The 24,222-nt window shown below is 42.4% G+C and overlaps 1 protein-coding gene across 5 annotated transcripts in view; it reads right to left on the bottom strand.

The window, feature by feature from the left end:
- Positions 1–24,222, bottom strand: part of COL16A1 (collagen type XVI alpha 1 chain) — a 130,459-nt gene that overhangs the window by 19,885 nt on the left and 86,352 nt on the right. For 2 of the 5 annotated variants that reach the window (XM_081921167.1, XM_081921169.1), the window contains 12 exons: positions 22,519–22,572; positions 22,164–22,199; positions 21,309–21,422; positions 19,954–19,989; positions 16,700–16,783; positions 16,425–16,460; positions 15,793–15,837; positions 12,197–12,250; positions 11,407–11,460; positions 10,760–10,813; positions 10,464–10,508; positions 9,848–9,901 (listed from right to left, as the gene is read on the bottom strand). In XM_081921167.1, the coding sequence (XP_081777293.1) occupies positions 9,848–9,901; positions 10,464–10,508; positions 10,760–10,813; positions 11,407–11,460; positions 12,197–12,250; positions 15,793–15,837; positions 16,425–16,460; positions 16,700–16,783; positions 19,954–19,989; positions 21,309–21,422; positions 22,164–22,199; positions 22,519–22,572 (666 nt within the window). The remainder of the gene's footprint in view (positions 1–9,847; positions 9,902–10,463; positions 10,509–10,759; positions 10,814–11,406; positions 11,461–12,196; positions 12,251–15,792; positions 15,838–16,424; positions 16,461–16,699; positions 16,784–19,953; positions 19,990–21,308; positions 21,423–22,163; positions 22,200–22,518; positions 22,573–24,222) is intronic. The other 3 variants (XM_081921170.1, XM_081921171.1, XM_081921168.1) reach the window with 2 other exon arrangements.

Raw genomic sequence — 24,222 nt, 5'->3', positions numbered from 1 at the left:
CTCTCTCCCAGCAGGAGTTTGGCTGGCAAAGAAACAGAAAACAAGCCAGGTGATCAATTACCCCCCAAGAAGAAACAGGATTTCAAGCTTTAACTGATACATTGGTTGGAAATCCCGGATTGGGGAAACTCTACATAGCAGAAGGGAGTGTTTAAGCCAGCACAGCACTGTCTGGTAGCTGTTTGACATGCTTTGTGCTTACCTGCCTCACGATGCAAGGGGGAAAATTATTTTGCAGCTACTCCAAGTACTTTCAAACTAAGCATGCAAAGTGTGGAATTGCTTGTTTGTTCGCTTGCTTTTTAAAATAGGATACCCACACAATGCCGTCATCCAATAATGGTCATTTTGTATTTTCCCAGGTGTGGGTGTGTCCATTTCTTCTCAGATTGCATTAAGTCTGTTTTTGCCACCACCCCCATCCCACCAGGGAGTGGAAGAGTAGCACAACCTCTAGAGGGATGGTGGAATCTGTGGCTCTCCAGAAGGTCTTAAACTGTTTAGCAAAAATGCTTCAGGGAGGGAAGAATGGCTCTCCCTGGGTAAGTTTCTCCATCTTTTACAGCAGTGTCTCCTAAATGTCTCAAAAGGGAAGCACACCGTTTTAAAATATTAAAAATGGAAGACACACACCACCCTTACAAACTGACTGTTTTAAACTGTGTAAAATGTGTGTAAGAGGAAGATTGGCCTGTGCTCAGAGCCACCTCCCCTGTACCAGTATGAATCACTGATCTGGCCATGTGTCCAGAATGAGGCAAGCCCCAAATAGGTATTCATGCAGAGAGGCAACAGGCAGTCTCCTCTGAGTATGGGTAATTCTGCTGCCTCTCTGCATCAGGCATGAGCAAGGGATCTAATCAGACCCAAATCAGAGACTCAGCAAAATTAACTGTCCCTAGGAGGAGGCTGATTGGAAGGAGGCAAGATCAGAACACTGAATCGTACCACGAGGCAGCATGGAGTTTCCTCTGTGGGCTTGCAATTCACACACCTCATAGAAACTAAGCCAACATGACATAAACACCACCATAACTGCAGACATGTGGAATTTGTGGCAAACTTGAAGAGAAGAAAGGAGGGCCTGGTTATGATACAGAGTCAGGCCTGCATTGATGCCTTCTCTCCAGCTAAACTAGAAGCAAAAACTATGCCAAGGCATTATTGACAAGAAAAGGAAGGCCTTTAGATCTGGCAAAGAGAAATAAACTGTGCCGAGACTTCCGGTCGGCGCCAGCGTTAATGGCGGTCCTTGCTTCAAGCTCTGAAGCAGGACTGCTCCGTGAGTTCGGGTCTGACCCGCTACGGCGAGCGGGGGACCCCTAAAATCACAGGCGCTGAAGCCTGTGAGCAAGGAGATTCGGTGGGCACCTTTGCGCCCCCCGGTATCGCGAAAGAGCCTTTTTAAAGGCTCCGGAGCGGCATCGGGTGTGAGCGCGGTGCTGAGGATCGCAACCCAGCCCACGGAGCGAAGCCGCGTCGCCATTGACGGAGAGCGCCGATTCCTTCCTGAAACTACCGATTGGCAACAACACCCGTGAGTAAGATCAACAAATAATGTGAACGGGACTCTAAAAATTAAGAAGATTAGGCTGAAAACGGGTTAGGCAAAAATTAAGGAAGTCTGCCTCCCGGAACTGCATGACTGGCTGAGCAACGAAAAGAATAAGCTGTGTTTAAAGGGAACGTATTTATGCTGTCAAATTTCGTTAACCTGACATCGAAAGAGGACCTCCCCCCTAGTGAGCAAGAGAGGGGGGAAGAAAATTGATTTGATTCTACCTGCTTGAAGAAAGGAATTTAGAAACGGAAACTTTCCGCTGCCTACACCTCTGGCCAGGCTGCCGGGGCAGTGAGTGCCTGGGAGTGAACTGTCAAACTAGCTGGTGGATACAAAGTAATATATATCTGAGATAAAATAATGGGACTTCAGTGGATAAAACTGCAACATCTGAAATTGCAACAAATTAGGGTCTTTATTTGGACTTTCACTTTTGGAACTTTGCATGGCTACGTCTTTCCCTGTTTCTTTGTTCCTGTATTGGATACAATGTACTCCCTCTAGAGGTCTAAAGGAGAGACTGTCGTATTGAGGCAGAATTAGTGGGATTTTCCACTTGCAGCTGTTCCTGTGGGAACGACCTTGAGATACGAGCGGTCCACTGGATGAAATATCAACAAGATCCAAAGCAAAACAAGCTCAAAAGAAAAGAGGCTCCACATCAGGAGCATCAGCTGCACAGGAAAGAGCAACAACAGTATCAATGGATTCCATGACACAGGCTTTACTCAGGATAAATGAATCCTTAGAAGCACTTACTAAGCAGTCTACAGAGAATTCTAAAAAATTAACAGAACTGACAACTAGACTGGATTTGAACACAACGACAATATCGTCTAACACAGATTCTATAAATCGTTTAATTCAGGAAAGTACAGAAACAAGGAGAATAGCCGAGAGCGCGAAAAGCACGGCCGAGGAAACTAAAGGGAAATTTGTTCCTATTGCAAAGAAAGTATATGAACATGATGCAGCCTTGGCTCTGATGGAACTAGAGAGGAAAGGCAAGAATCTGAAATTGAGATTGGTACCTGAGGAGGAAGAGGACAAGCTTGGGGAATTTCTTACAGACAAGTTCCAAGAATTTTGGAGTGATGAGTTAGAGGAAGAGGAAGAGGACTTTGCAATAACTACAGCCTTCCGGATTGGCAGAAAGCAAGGCAAGAAACCAAGGGATTGCTTGATTACCCTTAGATCCAAGGAAGAAAGAGACAAAATATTGAATCTACACTTCCAGAAGGCACTGGTTATTAAAAATTCCCAAATACAGATCTTTAAAGATATTCCCAGATATTTTTTGGAGGTGAGAACACAATTTAAAGACTTAGTTGATCTACTGAAACAAAACAACATTCAATTCAGGTGGGAATTCCCACAAGGGCTGTCCTTCAACTTCAAAGGGAAGAAAATCAAAATAAAAACAATTCAAGATAAAGAACACTTTTTGGAGAGAAACTTTGAGGACTTTCAGAAAGGAACCGTGAGAGAGAGGGAAATACCGGACATTGCAAACCTATCGTTTGGATTGAACCCAGCACCGACTGACGAGGAACAAGAACTTGGAGCAGTGGGTGGGAAAAATACCCAATAACAAAAATGTCCCTGCAACTTCTGAGTTGGAACTGCAATGGTCTAAACCATCCCCGAAAACGAGATCAAGTCTTTCATATATTAAAGAAAGAACAGCTAGACATAATTTGTTTGCAAGAAACCCATATTGCCAGGATACACAGGAAACTTTTGATAAATAAGAGATTAGGACTGGAATTTGTTTCCTCAGACAAAGTTAAGAAAAGAGGGGTGGTGATCTACGCCAAGGAAAAATGGGAACCAAAAATGATCTTTAAAGATGATGAAGGAAGATACCTGGCAGTAGAAATTCAAATTCAAGGAGAAAAGATTTTAATTGTTGGAGTGTATGCACCCAATGAGGGGAAGGCAGAGTTTTTCAAGAAGTTGCATGAGACTTTAATGGACTTTATGGATTTTAAAATCATATTGATGGGAGATTTCAACGGAGTTGTCTCCACAAATATGGACAAAGCACAAAGACAAGTAATATCTAAGGACGGGAGATTACCAAAGACTTTCTTTGAACTGACTGATACCATGGACCTGATCGATATTTGGAGAACAAGGAACCCTCTGGAAAGAGAGGGAACCTTCTTCTCTGAAGCAAAAATGACCTGGACTAGAATTGATCAAATTTGGATTTCTAGCAATCTGGCACCAAGAGTGAAAAAAACAGAAATCTGCACAAAAACCTGTTCCGACCATAACACAGTTAAGATGGAAATGAAATTAACAACGGCTGGAACCTTTAGATGGAGAATGAATGACACCCTATTTAGAGATGAAGAAATCTATCAAAAGGCCCAAAAAATATTGAAGGATTATTTTGAGATAAACTTGAGAACGGAGGTGGAAAAAAGAATAGTATGGGACGCAAGTAAGGCCGTGATGCGCGGATTCCTAATTCAGCAGAATTCTATAAAGAGGAAGAAACAAAATGAGAGGAAGGAAAAGATTTTGAACCAGATAAAAGAAGGAGAGAAGAAATTGAGATCCAAACCAAAGTCTCATGAGATTTTAAGAGAAATAAAATATTATCAGACGCAATACATGGAATTGATGAATCAAGAAATAGAATGGAAGATAAAGCAAATGAGGCAAAAGATATTTGAATTGGCAGATAAATGTGGAAAACTGCTGTCATGGCAACTGAAAAAGAGACAAAAGCTAAACACTGTGACATCCTTGGAAATAGATGGGAAACTTATTAACAAACCAAATGAAATAAGTAATTGTTTTCAAAGTTTCTTCAAAAAATTATATGCACAAGGGCCTACAAACGAACAAGAAATAGAGGAATTCGTTAAAAAATATGGATTATCAAAGATTTCAGAACAAAATAAAAGGATTTTGAATGAAAAAATTACAGAACAAGAAATAGAGGGTGCCATCCAGAATATGAAATTGGGGAAATCACCAGGACCAGACGGTCTGACTGCGAAATACTACAAAGCTCTTAAGGAATGGTTAATACAACCATTGAAGGAAGTATGCAATCAAATATTAGAGGGGAAAAAGGCTCCCGAATCATGGAAAGAAGCATTCATCTCACTTATACCGAAGACAGAAATTGAGAAACATCAAGTTAAGAACTACCGCCCTATATCACTCTTGAACGTGGATTATAAAATCTTTGCAGACGTTTTGGCGAAAAGATTTAAGAGAGTTTTGGTGGAGGAGATTCATAAGAATCAAACAGTCTTTCTCCCAGGGAGACACATGTCGGATAATGTGAGGAACATTATAGACATTTTGGAGTTGCTGGAGGTGGACATTAACAGAAAGGCAGTTTTAATATTTGTGGACGCGGAGAAAGCCTTTGACAACATTTCTTGGAATTTTATGAAGAAGAATCTCCATGGGATGGGGGTAGGCCAAGGGTTTGAAAATGGTATAGGTGCAGTATACTCTGAACAAAGAGCTAAACTAATTGTGAACAATGTGGTAATGGATGAAATACCAATAGAGAAAGGGACACGACAGGGATGCCCTATATCTCCTCTACTTTTTATATCTGTCCTGGAGGTTTTGTTAAATATGATAAGAAAGGACCAGCTGGTTAAAGGAATACAGGTCAGAGCTAAACAATACAAATTAAGGGCATTTGCAGATGATTTAGTGTTAACATTGCAACAGCCAGAAGCTAGTACCAAAAGAGTCTTAGAACTAATTGAGATATTCGGCCAGGTAGCAGGATTTAAACTAAATAAACAGAAAACAAAGGTGCTGGAAAAAAATTTAACAAATGAAGAAAAAGATAGGTTTCAAAGTGAAACTGGGTTGGAAATAGCAAAAAAGGTTAAATACCTGGGGGTAAATTTAACATTTAAAAATGTGAACTTATTTAAAGACAACTATGAAAAATGTTGGTCAGAAGTAAAAAAAGATCTAGATATATGGTCTAGGCTGAAACTTTCCTTGTTAGGCCGAATTGCTGTTATCAAGATGAATGTATTGCCGAGAATGCTGTTTTTGTTCCAGACGTTGCAGATCCTAGACAAAATGGACTGCTTCAAGAAGTGGCAGAAGGATATATCTAAATTTGTCTGGCAGGGCAAAAAGCCCAGGATAAAATTTAAGATTTTAACTGATGCGAAAGATAGAGGGGGCTTTGCCCTGCCAGACCTAAGACTTTATTATGAATCAGCAGCATTTTGCTGGCTGAAGCAATGGCTACTTCTGGAGGATACAGACATTTTGGACTTGGAAGGATATGACAACAGTTTTGGTTGGCATGCATATTTGTGGTATGACAAGGTAAAGGTGTATAAAAGCTTCAAAAACCATATTGTAAGGAAAGCACTGTATAATGTTTGGAATAGATATAAGGATTTATTGGAAAGTAAAACCCCCAGGTGGTTGTCACCAATGGAAGCAAAGGCAGTGAAAAAACTTAACATGGACTCTAATTGGCCCAAATATTGTGAAATCTTAGAACAAGATGGTGAAAAGTTAAAGCTTCAAAGTTTTGAGAAGCTAAAGCATAAAGTTCGAGATTGGTTACATTATCGTCAGATAAATGAGACATTTAAGCAGGACAGGAAACTTGGCTTCCAGAAGGAGAGGTCAAAGTTAGAAACAGAATTGTTAGAATCCAATACTAAGAATCTATCTAAAATGTATAATTTGCTGCTGAAATGGAATACACAGGATGAAACGGTGAAATCAGCTATGATTAAATGGGCACAGGATATTGGTCATGATATTATGTTTGCTGACTGGGAACAGTTATGGACCACCGGAATTAAATTTACGGCATGTACTGCCTTGAAAGAGAATATAATGAAAATGATCTATAGGTGGTACATGACCCCAGTCAAGCTCGCAAAGATCTACCATTTGCCCAATAACAAATGTTGGAAGTGTAATGAGACTGAAGGCACTTTTTACCATCTTTGGTGGACCTGCCCAAAGATTAAGGCCTACTGGGAAATGATCTATAATGAAATTAAGAAAATCCTTAAGTGGACATTTGCAAAGAAACCAGAGGCTTTCCTCTTGGGCATGGTCAGCCAATTGGTACCAAAGAAAGATAGGACATTCTTTATGTATGCAACTACAGCAGCAAGAATCCTGTTGGCAAAGTATTGGAAGACGCAAGAACTACCCTCTCTGGAAGAATGGCAGATGAAGGTGACTGAATACATGGGACTGGCAGAGATGACCGGCAGAATTCGTGACCAGAGGAAAGAGATAGTGGAAGAGGACTGGAGAAAATTTAAAATATATCTTAAAAACTATTGTAAAATTGTGGACTGATAAGATGTCAAGGGGTGAGAAACAAAGAATTACAGCGGTAAATGTTAAATCTTAAGTAAATTTAAAAGAGAACTGATTAAAATTGACTGAAGGGTTGCTTGAAAATATGATAAAATAAGGATGTGGTGAAAGGAAGGCATGGGGGGAAGAGATATATATGGAAATGAAGAGTATTTTAAAATGTACTTTTGGGAAAAAACCAGAGGCCTTTTTATTAGGTTTGTCAGGAAAAGAGATTAAGAGTAAAGACTTCAAATTCTTCCAATATGCCACAACAGCGGCAAGAGTCCTACTCGCCCAAAATTGGAAACAACAGAAGATACCGACAATCGTGGAATGGAGGGAGAAATTACTAAACTATGTGGAACTAGATAGATTGACGGGGAAAGTTAGATACTTAAAAGATCAAAGGTTTATAGAAGATTGGGGGAAATTTGTGGACTATCTGGATAAACTAAGTCAGGGACAAATTACGCTAGTAGGGTTTAAAAGAACTCTGTGAGAAAAGTAAGATTATTGTCTAAAGGAAAAGGGTAGTAAAGAAGGAAATAATGTCAATAAATATTAGGAGATGCGAAAGTTGACGTGAAATAGATAACGGAAGATTCACGGAGAGGTCGAAGGAAGTCTTAAGTATGAATTTGTAGAATTATATGAAATTGTTTGTTTAATTTTATTTATGTTAAATCAATAAAAATTATGTTGCAAAAAAAAGAAAAGAAAGGAAGGCATGGGGAAGTCAAATTTTTGTTGTATGTTTTTGATGTGTGTATTTTGTTTGTATTGTCTTTTATTCGTGTAAAAAACCAATAAAAAATATTTAAAAAAAAGAGAGAGAAATAAACTGTGCCACTAAGAAAAAATGTATGCCAATGCTAAGGCTGAGGTTCAAAGAAAAACCGGAGAACTAAAGAACACCTGGTGGATTAAAAAACCCAAAACAAAACCCTCAAGAGATCCAGCACTTAGCCTATACTCAGGATGCATGGGGCTTCTTTAGAGCCACAAAGACCATCTATGGGCCAATAAATTATGGTATAAAATCCCTACACTCAATAGACAGCACCACACTGCTAAAAAATAAAGAAGCTATTGTGTTGTGTTGAAAAGAACGTTACCAGTATCTCTTTAACCGCAACTCCCCTGCAGCTACCGAGGTCCTCTCACAAATCCCGCAAAAACAAATTAGAAATGAGGTTGCGGCATCTCCAAATCTGGGAGAGTTGTGTACATAGCTGTCAACATTTCCCTTTTTTTAAGGGAAATTCCCTTATTCCAAATAGGATTCCTCGCAAGAAAAGGGAAAAGTTGACAGCTATGGTTGTGTACAGCTATTAACCAAATGAAAAACAGCAAAGTCAGAGTCTTCAAAGTAGGCGGAATTGAACTTACAATCTTTTTAAAAAAACATGATAGAACCGATTACAGAAATTATCGAGGAATCTCTTTATTTGCCATGGCCAGCAAAATTCTTGCAAAGATCTTAGCAAACCGTCTCCTAACTATATCCGAGGACACCCTTTCTGAATCCCATACTGGTTTTAGATCTTCTAGGTGGACAGTGGATATGATTTTCACTGCTCAACAGCTTCAAGAAAAATGCAGAGAGCAAAATCAACCCCTGTATATGGTGTTTATTGACCTGACTAAGGACTTCAACACTGTAAATCGTACTGCTCTGTGAACTGTCCTTCTGAAAATCAGGTGCCTAGATAAATTTGTGAACATTCTTCAGCTCCACCACAATAACATGATGGCAACAATCACAAATAACTGAAAGACTGAAATAGACTGAAAGCAAAAAGTAACGTTACCATAACTTCTGCCATAGAGCTTCAGTATACTGATGAGAACGTAGTGTGTGAACACTCAGAGGATGACCTCCAAACAATCCTAAATATCTGCAGAAGCTTATGGAAAACTTGGCCTATCGCTCAATATCCAAAAAACCAAAGTGCTGCACCAACAAACACAAAACAACCTCTGCAGCGCCACAAGTCTAACTTAATGGTTAACTTTGGTAAGTGTTGATCACTTTTCCTACCTGGGCAAATATATTTCCACAAGGGCCGACATCAATGCTGAAATCCAGCATCACCTGAACTCTGTGAGTGTAGCTTTATCCAGATTTAAATGCAGAGTGTTTGAGGACCGGAAGATTTGTAGGGAAACCAGAATGCTTGTTTACAAAGCTATTGTACTACCAACTTTACTGTAGACTTCTGAAACATGGATCACTTATAAATGCCATCTCCAACTCCTTGAAAGATTCCATCAATTTGAAAAATTGTACACATCACTTGGGAAGACAGGCGAACTAATGTCAGTGTACTGGAAGAAACAAAAATTACCAGTGTCAAAGCAATGATTCTTCAACATCAACTTTGTTGGACTGGTCATGTTGTTTGGAAGATTGTCATCTTCCAAAGCATCTACTCTATTCCCAACTCAAGAATGGAAAGTGAAATACTGGTAGACAACAAAAGAGGTTTAAAGGCTCTCAAGGCAAATCTTTAAAAAATGTAGTATAAGCACTGATAACTGGGAAACACTGGCCTGCGAGTGCTCCAACTGGAGAACAGCTTTTACCAAAGGTTTCATGGGCTTTGAAGAAGCACAAACTCAGAGCGGAAAGGAGAAATGAGCTAAGAGGAAGGCACGTTTGACAAACCCTCATCGAGATCAACTCCCACCCGGAAACTTATGTCCCCACTGTGGAAGGACATGTGGATCCAGAATTGGCCTCCACAGTCACTTAAGGTCTCACTGTTAAGACTGTGTGTTCATGGAAGACAATCTTACTCGGCTTCGAGTGATCGCCAAAGAAAGAAGAAGAAGAAAGCATAAGTGTGCTAGAGTATAGCAAGGAGGCACACTGGGCTTGACCTGTGGCCCACTTGCCAAATACCTTAGCCACTACTAAACCAGAAGAATCCGAATACAGGAACACCTCACCTGATCGCCTTTTTCTCCTGCGCTGCCTGGCAGTCCTCGTTCTCCTCTTGGACCCTGATGTACAGAGAGCACAAAGGTGAGGGGGACATACTCTTTTCAAGGAGCTCCCTGCAACAAACCTATTGCTGACCTAGTTCTTGCTGGGATGGCTAAATCTGTCTCTGGGTTGTACCTCTTCAGCAGAGGCAGATTTAGGGCAGCATGATCGGTTCTGGTCAACGCAGGGCATTGTAACTATGACACGGTGCAGTGGTTCCCAATTAGCTAAGTACTGAGGACTCCTTGTTTTTTAAACCCAATTCTTACTTTTGAAAATATTGTTATCTCTATGGAAGCTTTTGTTCTGTGAATGGTGTCACTGACCCCCCCACGGACCACCAACTGGGAACAACTGATGCAGTAAATATATCAAAAGGTGAAAGTTTGGGGAGGGAGCGAAATTTGGTCTTTCACAAGGTGCCACTGAAATTTAATTAGCAACAATTCTTTCTAATGTGGTCCAATTTGACCATTTGCTGGCAAACGTCCAGGCTGACTGTATGTGGCACCAGGTGCCCACCGATAAAGGTTTGATTGGCTATTTCAGAGCATACATACAACTCAGCTGTGAGCTTACCGCTGGTCCAGGGGGCCCTGCAGGACCATCCAAGCCTGGAGGACCCTAAAGAAACAAAGGGAAGACAGAGGAGACCTTTATACTGTAACAATCCAGGGAATGAGGCCATGTTGGGGAAGATATTTGCCAAGTTCAAGAAGGATGTAAGAGTAGGTACTAAAGCAAGCCTCATTGGTGAGCATGTCAGAGCGCAGTGCCCCAGCTGAAAAGGCTCACCCTCCAGTCATTATCCACCTCAAGGAAGGGCCTCTGAGGATCATGCAGGCATGTTCAGGCAGGAGAAGACAGGCGCTTACCGATTCTCCTTTCTCTCCAGATGACCCCACGTATCCTCGTTCTCCTTTAGCACCCTGGTAGTAGGTTAGGTAGGTAAGGAGAAAGGAAAAGACTTGTCATCACATGATACTGGATTAATTGAGCAGGGCAGTCAACTTTTCCAGTGATTTTCCCCCTCCCCCCCCCATTACGTTCAGGACTTTAAACCTTACGTTTTGAATTTTCAAATTCTGAATTAAAACAAAACAAACATGGGAATTTTTACTATGGAGAACATTAAATATTAACTTGACAAGTTTGATAATTTACACCTTAAATCTTTAAAAATCCAAGAGGGTCCTCAGCAGGGTATGCTGTAAAATTATTCAAAAGCGAAAAGAATATATAAGTGAATTTTGGATAGCAAAAACTGACTAAATACAATGTGCTTGAGCCTGTTTAGCCTGAGGCATTTCAGCTCTCCTGCAGACTCCTGCTTTGTGACGTGTGGGCCTGGCTGATCTGTTATATCTGTTTTTTCCTGCACCACCAAAATAGATTTTGTGTGGCGGCACACCTGAGGCCCTCCCCACCCAGCAAGGGAGCCAAACCTTTCCCATCCTCCCTCCACCTTTTCTCTGCCTGCCTTATTTGCCATTCCATCCTTCCCTTTGCATGCCATACTTACAGGTAGTCCAGGAGGACCCATTGAGCCAGGATATCCAGGCTGACCTGGGGGACCCTGTGGAAAAGGATGTTGGAAAAGCATCAACACACAATAGTCTTGTGGTCTCAGACAACCATCATTGTGCCAGACAAACTGCTTCCATGCAGTTTGTCTGGCACAGTGATCCTGATCATTGTTGTCGTGTTGCAAACTCCATTCCAAAAAGCCTGGCTGAATGTTAAAAAGTCAGAAATGAAGGCATCCTCTAATCTTCATTAATAATTGTAAGTTACCCAAAAGATGGTTGTTATTAAAAATTATTACTGAAGAAGGTAAAATGCTGGTCTTGGGTAAGTGTCAAGAAAATCTCTCCAGATCTAGACAATCTATCTAGAGGGCATCACCTTAGATAACAGATTTTTGGTTCCATTCATTGAGAGAAAATAGTCATCAAAATATTGGATTGTCCATCATACACACTAAAAATGTCTTTGGTTGTCTTAGTAACTCACTTTCCTGCTGAAACCACCTGCTACTATTTGCTTCAGCCACTCAGATCCCATGATCACACAAAGAGGATCTCAACTAGGGTTAACAGCATCTATCCTTCTAAGACATCTAGTTGAAAGGTGCTCTAGACCTTCACCAGATGTTTTGGACTACTACGGCCATGCTGACTGGGGCTGATGGGACTTGTAGTCAAAAAAATGTGAAGGGCACTAGGTTGGTGAGGGAGGGCTAGTCTAGATCGACAAGCCCCTTGCATGTTTTGTAGCTCTTCTGGAGTTTAGAAGCAGAATCCATTACTCACCGATTCTCCCTTGGATCCAGGGGGGCCAGGTGATCCACGTTCACCCTGGAGACCCTTTGGGAAGAAATACAAAAAAGGGGTGTTTCACATTTTCTGTCCCCTTTTCATTTAATTGCATTTGGTGTGGGTGGGTGGGAGGGTGCTCTAAGCCATATAGCAGGGTGGGGGTGAATGGAGAATGGATTGCAGAAATGAGAGCCCGGTGACACAAGTATTGAGTGGCCTTGAGGCAATCAGATACCACCTTCATCTGGCTACTGTTGCTTTGAAAGCTTTACCTCTTGTTAAGATTTTTTGGCATTCAGTTCTCCACAGATGACTCTTCTTTTAAGAAATTGGACCAATAAGATATTATTGATAATGCATTGAACAAAGTTTTGGAACGGCAGTGCTTATAACAGTATTTCTTCCCACATCTGAAGATGCTGGTCTAGAAAAGGGCCAGTCAGGGAGAAACCTTGCTGCATGATCTGTGTGTTATCTGTATGACAGAATTTTCATACACACACATGAACACACACGCACCTACCTTCAAGTCCAAGTGACGGGGCTTACCTTGATACTCTTTCAAAGGGAAAGTACTATGTACATCCCCAACCCTTCCCACAAAAAAAATTCTTCCAGAATGATATCATGACAAAAGAGTCAACTGATTGGATTTCTTTGTGCTCTGCAAAAGGCATCTTGGACAATTTGGTGAATGTGCACAGTAGCGTGTGTTGCACAGTAAAACAGCTGGAGAAGCTTTAATAACATAAACATGCAAAAAGAGCCTGCTGGGACAGGCTAATGGTCCATCAGGTCCAGCATCCTGTTTGCATGGTAGCCAACCAGATGCCTGTGAGAAACCGGCAAGCTAAATGTGAGTGCAATAGCATCCTCCCCACTTGCGATTCCCAGCAACAGTTTGGTTGACATGTCACATTTCCAGCATTGCCATTTTTAGGATTCTAGAGAAATCAGTATCTTCATCTTATCCCATTGTTCTTTTGTGCTTTCTAAAACTACCTCTGCAAGAGCTACAAAAATCTGCTCAAATCCAATCCCAGTCTCCAACCATGGTATCATCCAATAGGTTCAGGAGGAGGACACAATCCAGCCCAAGTTGTTTTGACTAAATTCCATTGGGGTAAAAACGAAATCTATCTTAGTTTGCAACCCTATGCTTTAGTCCTGAATCTCAATGAACTCAGTGAGGTTACTTTTGTGTAAGTAAGCATGGGATCAGGTTGATATTTGTGTGATGAATTACATCCCAGTGGATACTTATTAACTTTTGTTGAATTGTGCCCAAAAATTGAACAGTGTGTGTGGGGGGGGATTGTTCCTCCATTCCTTATGAGAGTCTTGCCAGAATTCTTACAAGTAGTTGCTTGCAGGAAATCTGCCTTCTATTTTTTGTGGTGCTCTCATTCTAAATATTTTGGATATCTAACGTCATTCAGATAATCTTCTTTAACAGCTGCACCCCCAAAGAAAAAAAAAGTGGGTGAAGAAAACCAGGCCCCCACCTTGTCCCTCCACTATGTAACTATCTAAGTATTCCTTCTCCTGCTTTCAGCTGCCGTGCTCCCTCCACCACTAGCAGTGGACAACCATCACCACACATGATGCCCAAGACACAGGAGGAAGCAGTCTCTCAAAGCAACCAAGGAAGTGAACTGTAAGACAGGGTGAAAGGTGGGCCCATTTTTGCAGCCCCAGCATAAGAAGTAGCCCAACACAGAAAGCCTGTGCACACAAAAAAGAGGAAAACCCCAAATGGCACAGGAGATCATTTATTAGGAAATTCATTTTGAGCCTATGGAAATAACTCCAGTCAGTGGATGTGTCCTAGGGCACTTCTAGACTGTTTCTGCTTTGAGGAGGGATTTGACCACACACTAGCAAATTCAGGTTTTGCAATCTAAGTAAATTTGGAGCTCTTGTGCAACAAACCTGCTTCCCTCAAAGGCCAGACTTTTTGCAATAAGGAAAGTGATAGGAAAATGCATGAGAAAACATGGGCACCTCCTGACTACGACTGGGATGGAGGGGTTACTATTTCCCTTATAAGCCACTGGGGAGAGAAGGGTTTCAGCCGGAGTCCATCCTATTCCATTTAAGATCTGGAGAGACTGAAGGTGAACGGAGTAAAACTGGGCTTCACTTCTGAACAGAAATCCCAAGACACAGGCAGAATTCTCCACAGATTACAACTCATTCATCCATCCTTGCTAGCAACTTTCAGTGGAATATTTAGCAAATGGAGTATCATTTTCAGTTTACATAATTGTCAGGAGCAGCAGCTGGCTGTACATACAACTCATCAGCTCATTTATCTCGTCAATGGGAGTCAATCCAGCAGTTACCTTTTATTCAGAAGGCACTGTGTCACAAGCAGCCCTTAACTGGGTGTTGTATCTAACTGACAGAGCTACACAACATGGAATATGAGAATGACTTCTCTATTCATTGTCATGTGACCCACAAGAGTGGGGAGGCTCCCCTGGTGCTGCTAACAATGTGGGGTTAGTTCGGGTTACATGGCGGTGCTGGGCAGTGATGGTTTTCACTGGACACATTGTTGACACCAGCACAGGGCCACGCCGCATAGCAATTAATCACACAGACTGTGGGAGTTACAGTGCCATTAGTGGGATGAGGTGCTGAGGGATGAGATTAAGGAATTAACAATGGTGATGGTGGTGGTCAGGTGAGGGTGGAATGAGGATTTCAAGAACCAGAAACACAATTTGCATACACGACACAGAAGGAAGGCGGTTTCATTTTGGAGTGGAATCATAGAATCTTACAGTTGGAAGGGACCCAAGGGTCATCTAGCCCAACCCCCTGCAATGCAGGAATCTCAGCAAAAGCATCCATGACAGATGGCCATCCAACCTCTGCTTAAAAACCTCCAAGGAAGGAGAGTCCACAACCTCCTGAGGGAGACCATTCCACTGTTGAACAGCTCTTACTGTCAGGATGTTTTTGCGTATGTTCAGTTGGAATCTCCTTTCTTGTTCCTTGACATTTGCCCAGCGTTTATCTGCCATGGGTTCAAAGTCAAGTGGAACCACTTCATCTGAAGGGATTCAACTCACAATGAGCAGCCAACAATTGTTGGACAAGCTATGCACTGAGAGAAAAGCTAACTGTGGGAATACATTCTATGCGTAATCTTTGTGGGCAGAAATGTGACTAGATCTGTCAAGGTTTCTCAGCATTTGGCAGAGGTGAAGATGTCCCTTCACAGCCAGGACTCTGGAAGGTTTTAGAATATGCTTGTATGGGGCTGAGGGAAGACCACAGAATGACCCTGATTAACCAGTTTGGGGGCTAGGATGAATCCCAGATTAGATGATTCCCATGTTGCCAAAAGGTTGGAGAGCTTTCCAGTCCTGCTGATCCACATCTACAGAAGACGGGCCTTTATCAGGCAACTTGACTATATGGGGGCGGGGGTTAGATCATGTGACCAAGTGTGCATGAGAGGTTGGCTGTGCTATTAGATACAGAGCCTGGAATAGGAGGGAGGAGAAGGAGGGGTGAGAAGCCAAACAAGCGGCGGCGACAAAGGACTGCACAGAGCACGTGCTATACTGGGTTCTTACAGGTAATCCAGGTGCGCCAGGCGTTCCAGGAAAACCTGGGGGGCCCTATGGGAAGAAACAGTGAAATCATACCTTGGCAATCACATTGGCTAGGCTAGGGAAGGTGGGTGAAGATAGAGGAAACTGAAAGCAGAGATTTGGCTTGAATGGACAGGGCTTTCCTGACACAAGCAGGACTTAATTTCTCCCATCGCAGCACCAGTGTGATGGACTCACCTTTCCAAATGAATCCATCGCCGTATTCCCCCAAAGCAAGGCTACCTTGGAGTACAGAGACCTGCCTATCCCTTCCTTCTCCCCAGTGCAATTTGAGACCTTTTGGTCGGAACTTGTATTAAACACAATGAGCAGCTGCTCACAGCCTGGATGTAAAAGACCAAATATACACCATGGACCAGGCACAAAAGAGGAAGGTTATATTTAAATGCATTTTCTCTCCCTGGCTCTTTGGACAGGTTTCAGCTTGTGGTGAAAAGGATGCTGCGAGGGTCAAAGGCTTGAGGGAGAAAACAAAAGCATTTGCATTGTGATTTTAAATTGTTGCAAATTGTGAATGGTGCACAGGAACCAGAAGGGCAGCTAAAAATCTTTATTGCAAATGGAAACAAAAAAGCAGAAGCTGATGTACTCACAATTGGTCCAGGAGGTCCTCTTGGGCCTGCTGGGCCCTGCACAGAAGGAGAAGCAAAGAGAAAATTATAATTCCTAAACTCAAGATATTGTGGCAGCATTGTGGCTCCTTGATGTCATAATAATAATAATAATAATAATAATAATAATAATAATAATAATAATAATAATAATTTATTTATACCCCACCCATCTGGCTGGGTTTCCCTAGCCACTCTGGGTGGCTTACAGCATATCTAAAAACATAATTAAAACATCAACAATCGGGTGACATTACCTGTTCCCCCCTCTCTCCAGGTAATCCAGGGATTCCAGGATGGCCAGGACCTCCAGCACAATCTTGGTCATTGCTACTATCGCCCTGGAAGGGAAGACAAGATGCATTGAGTCAATCCCAACCTTTCTACGCAGTTAAAGGATGCCAGCAGTTTCCAAACAAAGAATGGCATCTACTGGAGGAGGACTTCCAGCAGCTTTCAGTTTACAAGCTAATGTGATCCTTGCAATTGCCAGAAGGATAGCCATGCTGGTCTGTTGAAGGAAGAACAACAAAATGTTACGTGGCACTTTAAGAGCTAACAAATTTATTATGAATAAATAGCTTTTGAAGACCACATTCCATCCATTGCAATAAGTGTAAGCCTGAACTGGCAAGCATATATACATGCAAATATGAATGAGTGAAAAAGCACAGGAATGAGTTCAGAGGGAAATAAAGTGCAAGTAACAAAGGATGCAATTACCTGAAAATATAATAGTTACATTGTCCAGTTAAGAAGGCAGTGGTCCCACCTTGTTAATCAGTCGCTGTAAACTATTTTGCTTTCAGATAATTGTCGCTCTTTGTTGTTCTTGCATTTCATTTCCCTCTGAATTCACTCCTACACATTCCTTCCCCTGTCATGTGATATATATGTTTACCAGTTCAGGATTGTGGCTCAATCCCATGGTCCATGAAACCTTGTGCCATAATTAAATTTGATATTCTTTAAGGTGCCACAAGACCTTTTGCTGTTTGCAGTTCTGGTAGTTGTGATTCAACTGGTAAAAATTTCCTGATGTGCTCTTTGTCCTCTTCCAGATTTTTTTTAAATAGAAGAACAGAAAAAAATATATTTAAGACATAGGTCATGAGAATGAGCTCTGTTTATGCTAGTTGCTTCAGTCCAATAGTCCTAGATTTTGACACAACCCCAGCATCAATGAACATCTATTTGGACATATTTCAAGAAAACAGCTTTTAGAGAGAAATCTCAGTAAACTGAGCAATGATGACCATGCAGTAAAATTGGTCATTGCCAGACCTAAGATTGCATAATTTACAGTTCAATCCTAGGCATGTTCACCCAGAAGTAAGTTCCACTAAGTTCAATGGGACTTATTCCAGGCTAAGTGCATATAGGGTTGCAGCCTCAAGGAGGAGCCAACTCAGACTTTCGGATCCATTTCCCTTTGGAACAAGACCCAACTTTAATGCCAGAATTCACATCAGAACAGATCAGTGAACTGGCACTGGGCTAGGGAACTTACATTTTCCAGAACCCACAGTCCCATAGAAGATTAAATCAGTGTAGCAGCTGTTTTGGGCTGCCTATTTGCATGCACTGTTGACTACAGACAAAATACTTCTATATTTAGACTCATTCTAAAGTGGGTAATATATCATTGCATCTCCACCATTTTTTTAAAAAGACAAATAAAGTTGTAAAGGTCCTTGATTCTGAACAGGATCACAGAACAGGGCCGTGGTGATTTCTTATTTTCCCAAAACCCAGTTGAAACTGCCCAACCGCGCTGTTCCAAGCTGCATTTGCTATTTGATAGCCCCTCTCCTTGGCGCCCACAGGAGAGACACTCCATCTTGTCTGGTGTGCTTGCTTAGATATTTTTGTGGTTAGGTACAGTGGTGCCTCGCAAGACGAAATTAATTCGTTCTGTGAGTTGTGTCGTCTTGTGATTTTTTCGTCTTGCGGAGCGCAGATTCGCTGGGTATTAACGGCTTTAAGAAAAAGGAAGCAAACTCGCAAGACGTTTTCATCTTGCGAAGCAAGCCCATAAGGAAAATCATCTTGCGAAGCAACGCAAAAAACGAAAAACCCTTTCGTCTTGTGCGTTTTTCGTCTTGCAAGGCATTCGTCTTGCGAGGTACCACTGTACTTTTTATTGATTCCACCCATCCCTTAATTATTTGTACTGTATACTATTCAGATACAATAATACTGCCTTAGATTCTGCTTGTTAACTGGATGAGTTTCCTTCACTGGCCTGATTTTCTCCTCCACAGAGCCATTTCCGGTTCCCAGGGAAATGACCTTGCAGGCTGGGAGCAAGCCCTATCCACGCGCACGGAGCGGGATAGCCCCTGCGCCACTGAGGGGTCCTCGGCCATGTCATCCCTGGCCGACCAATCTGGACAGTCTGGGGGCGTGGCACAGGCTATTTAAACTGCCCGTGGCCAAGGACTCGCCCCCTTTTCAAGGGTATTCCGTTAAAGGAATCCGAGAGGCATGGTTTCTTTCTGAAACCCCAGATGGGGGGCTAGGGCCATGGCCCAACCCCTAGCGGTGACCCTGGGGGAGTTCCTAGTTGATGTGCATCAACAGGACTCCCCCTACTGGTGGTTAACCTTTCCAAGACTTCCTGCGGATGGGCAGGAGTCAGATATAGTTGTGTGGTTTCCAATGCCTAAGCCAACAGCACTTACATTCTGTAACCAATAAAGCTGTGGCCTTTTTCACCCATTAACCCAAAATACTGTTTCATGTGTCTTTATTCCAACATCCCGGGAGGGTCTGGGACCTTGCTACGTAATTATTTTTGCTACTGCACCACAGTGAATTACCCAAACCTGGACTTGTGGTTAAGCTCTCTTCATAGATTTATTCTTAGCTACAGCTCATGGTCTGTCCAGGCCATGACTTAGCAGCAAAACATCCATGGAGGGCAAGGGTAGCTGCAATCTCCTCCTCAGAGGAACCTGCATCCTTGCACATTTATGCCAAGCCATGGTTCTGCCATGGTATTTCACCCATGGAAGGCACAACAACTGACTTTCTGGAATTATCGTCGGATTTTAGCTCACCATAATAATCTACTCAAGGTACCTTTGGAGATCAAGGAATGATGTGAAATACACATATCTTCAGAATCCCCTAAGCTTCCCCTAAGCTTTGCTGAACCTGAAGACTCAGCAACTTGAGCTGAAGAGTGAAGTGTCTTGGATCAAGGATAGTATAGGGCAAAAGGGTCTCAAATTGTATCAGTATAGACTGGCATTTTGCTGCAGGCATATATATACCTGTACAGCGCTGCTAGTGAGAACATGATGATCAAGAGGACACAGAACTTGGTCTCCCTCACTTGGCTGATGATGAACCCTTAGTGCAAATAGCATGTGCTGATGAGGACACTTTTTGCATACCACTGGGTGGAAGAAAGGTACTATTGGTTAGTTAACTCATAGCATATTTTAGGCTTTTATCTTTTCCATGATTCCCTCTCCATAGATACTCAGCCAAGAGTTTTACTCACCCGAGCCTCTTCTGCTCTGGGGTAAAGAGCAAAGCACTGAAAGCAGAAGAGATGCAGAAATTTAATTTCTTACCCGGAGTTTGTAGTATGACTTACCATTACAGCTCAGCACTTGCCAGAAACACGTGAGCAGCCATATTTTCAAGGGATGCCAATGAAGCAGTGGGTGATCTGATTACTCCCCCAGAACCCCTTGCAATATTTCAGTGGCATCAATCTTGGACCATGAGTGGCATTTGGTAGGTGCAATCCAAGAAAACCCAGCTATTGGAGCTGCTTATGTCAGTTCTGGGTCATGCCTGGAAAGGTGCTGGCAAGTAAGGCAAAATATGTATGATTGCCCTACTCCTGGTCATGCCCAATGTCCTTGTGTTGGGCCTATCGCTTCCATAGGAACCCCTACAGGTGGAGCCTAACATGTCAACCTGAACCCCATGACTGATGCAGTGAGCTCTATCTGTGCAGCTCTCATGCAAACAGGAAGTCCAAAGCATAGGTGGTGGTGGTGGGGGGGATGTGAGGGGCCACTTGATCACACAGTATATATAAAAATGGGACTCTACATAGGACTATATGTTGGCATTTTGACCAAAGGCATTTCTGTGATTTGTTGAAATTGAGCAAGACAGCACCTGAAAGCATTTCCCTCTGCAAGCATATTTTGGGGCTGTCCTGCACTCTTTGCCAACATTTACTGGTTTATTATGGGAATGAGGGAAGGATTTCATTACATTGAGAAAAAAGTCACTTTCTGATATTTGAGCTCTCCAACAGTAAAAAAACACCAAACAAACCACCCTGAATTTATCACATTTAACATATATCACTGACCTCCCAAAATGTTAAGAATTGCCATTAGACAGAAAAAAAGGAAAAAAACTCTAGTGGTTAGATAATGGAAAAATAAAGTCTGGGCAGTGATCAATATAATTATTGGGAAAGAAATAACAGAAGTGGAAACTTTGGATGGACAGATCTTGTAATGATTTGTTGTGAAAGATTTGGCAGAATTATTTTGACGGTGAACCATATTACACAGTTGTATATTACATTCTGAGATGAAATGTTTGTATTGGATATATGTGTGTTTCATGCCTTCAGAATTGTTTTATAATCAATAAACAAAATGATTTTTTTTTAAAAAAACACCTGGCTCTCAAATGTTCATGTGTCCTGAGTTTTTAGCATTTCCCATCACTTACTAAAATGCACAAATGTGTCACATCATCTTGGCAGAATGGGCTGTTGTAGACTCGTGCTATTGCAAGGTCACTGATTTCACAGTCTGATTTACAGTGCTCTTCAAGCCTAGCTACAGGAATCTGAATGTGACCAAAGCCTGACTGGCTACTCACCCGTGCACAATTATCTATGCCAGGGGCTCCCGGCATGCCTTGGTCACCCTTTTCGCCTTTGGTTGCGCCGGGGACTTGAGAAGCTTGTATGTTAGCACAGTCTCCACAAATGTTCTGGCAAGGGAAGAAGAAAAAGAGGGTGAGAAGCAGAATATTCCTGCACTGCCTGCTGCCTTTCCAACATTAATTGTCAACATTTGTATTAAATGATGTACTATTTGTATTGTGAACGATGCACAAGTAACGAGGAGTGGAGGAATCCTGCCAGCTCTGGTGAGAAGGATACTTGCAGGACAGTCTGTGTCATTTCTGCACTGGGGTTTGTTGCAGAAGCGCTTTCACTGACTAGCATCTCAGTAAGATGGAGCATCTGCAAATGTGGCAACGCCTTCCTAATAATTGCCTTGTTTTCCCTGTTGCTCTGTGCGCTCAGCACAATTCTGTTGGAGTTTGTCACCATTTGCTGTGGCAATTGATTCTGGTATTTTCCATTATTATTGTTGTTGCCATTGCAGCTGCTGTTGTTATTGTTATTATGCCACCCTTCCTTGGAAAAGTTGCCCAGGGTGGCACTCAAAATAAAATAAAGCCATAAAATAAAAAAATATAAACAAATACAATAAATAATTAAAACATCAAAAATTATTGTATCACAGTCTCTAGGATCACCTGAAGAATGCCCCACAGACCATGGCTTACTGAATCACTGATGCAGTCCAGCCCTCCATCCAACCACAGAAACGCCTTGGGCAGGTGATTTTCTAACCTTTTCTTGAGAGGACAGCTTTTGCTGCCGTCTCACATTCTGTCGCTCACACCAGAGCAAAAGCCAGCCAGAGGTCTTTTTTGCCTTACCTTGAGGACAGCCATGCTCTCAGCAGCCAGTGGTCCCTGCAATGGGGAGATGGAAAGGAGGAGAGGGAAAAAATTGCATTGATAAAACAGAGCCATCTTCCTTTTCTTTTTTATCGGAGCCATGAGCTTCTAGGGAATCGTGCCAAAAGCAGCATAAACACCTAACAGATTCCCTCCAGCAGCCTCCTGGTCGCTGCTTTTGATAAAAACATAGCTTCTTATTTGCACCTCTTCTGCACTTCTCCTTGGTGGGGTGATGGAGGAGGCTTGGGGAAGAGCTGAGCAAAAGGGGTTAGCACTAAGCACAGGCCTGAGCGAGGGCAGGAAAAGGCGGACACTGCAGTCCTGTACCTACCAAGTCTCCCACCGGCCCAGGCAGTCCCGGCAAGCCATTGTGTCCTGGGATGCCCTAAAGGCAAGGAGAAACTTTGAATATTTTGAGTGCTTCCCAGCTGTTGCCTCCTGAAGTGATCTTTGCTATCTCAAAGGGCTTCTGCTGCAAGACGTTGGCACCTCAAAAGCACCAGAACTTGGGACCGACGATACCTGCCTTCCACGCCTTTCAGCGAGCACCAGAACATCCCTCTCTGCGTCTTTCCAACTCCTTTACCTATTCCTCAAGCCCTGACTGGCTCCTACACTGGCCTCTTCATTGGTTGGCAGCCTCCTATGTATCTTCTTCATCAGGGTAACAACCAATCATTGACAGTCTGCTGGTGACTGTCACCACCAAGTCAGGACTTCCCTATTCCTCTCTCTGACCTGAGAGATCTAGTGATGCGATGAACCCTGTTTCTTCCCTTTGAGCTCCCCTAAGTCCCCAGCATGGCTCTTCATCCACACTAGGGATGAAAAAACCTGTCAATTTCAGTTCTCTTAGTTCCTGGTTTTTCCAGTCTTAGGGCTCACCCCCACTTCCACAATCCCATACCTAGAAAGCATGGGTGCAAGCAGTTTTCCACTTCTTCCACTCCTTTCCCAGGGAAAACCTGCTCTTTAGCACTCATTCAGAGCAAATGTCAATTCATGAAAAACCCGATTGATGTTTGCTCTGATTCAGTGCTAGAGAGTAGACTTTCCTGGGGGTGGGGGAGCAGTGGGACAGGCAAAAGTCTGGACGAGCCTTTAAATTCAGTTCTCCACATTTCTGTAGCAATTTCCTTTAAAAAATGCTAATGAATTTTTCTTAGCATTTCATTTCAAATTTCTCCTAATAAACACACTTTTGCATGCTGTTTTGGTTCTCATATTATTTTGGAAAATGCAAATTTGATAGACCCACTTTTAAATGTGAACTGAATCAAATTTCTCCCCCATGGCAAAGCAAAAACACATAAGGCCTTCTTCAATCATGTAATAAGAAGAAGCCTGTATGTACAATGTATGGAGGAGATACGGAGATATTCTGGAAAGAAAAACACCCTTGTGGGTATCACCGACAGAAGCAGTGGCAGTCAAGAAGATGAATCTCAGAGATAAATGGGGAACCCATAGAAATCTGGTGAGCATCCAAGAAGATGAAATCTGGTGAGCATCCAAGAAGATGAAACAAGATTTAAAGAAAGATAAGATAAAGATAAGGGCTGGGGGTGTGGAGGCTTAGGAGAAGTATCATGGGTGGGTGTGATTTTCTGCAACTTAGGTCAGGACTCATAATGCTTGCATGGTAGTCTCCCCACCTCTAGAAGGCACACCTTTTGCTCTTGCAGCCAGCAGTTGTGCAGAGGGGATGGGGAGGCATGGCTAAGATTTAGATGCCCTTTAGAATGAAAAGGTCTATAAGACGGGAATACATCAGTTGCACATGTTCCATGTGGAACGTTGATACAGTTCTCTGTTCTGTGACCAACCAATGTGTCTTAAGTCAAAACAAGCCTCTGCCATTATGTTTAGTTGGGGTGGACGAACTAGGCTCATCACCCCACACTGATGTCTGTGTTCTGGGAGGAAATGTTGTGAACTGGTTATCCATCCAAGTGGTACCAAGTGGTTCTATATGTTTGCCAGGGCAACATATAGAACAAACAGGTATAGTCTTGCTTTTGGAGAGCAATTTCTG

The sequence above is a fragment of the Podarcis melisellensis genome, assembly GCF_964234715.1.
Source record: "Podarcis melisellensis genome assembly, chromosome: 8".
NCBI classification, from domain to species: Eukaryota; Metazoa; Chordata; class Lepidosauria; order Squamata; family Lacertidae; genus Podarcis; species Podarcis melisellensis.
This window is presented reverse-complemented; position numbering and strand designations above follow the sequence as displayed.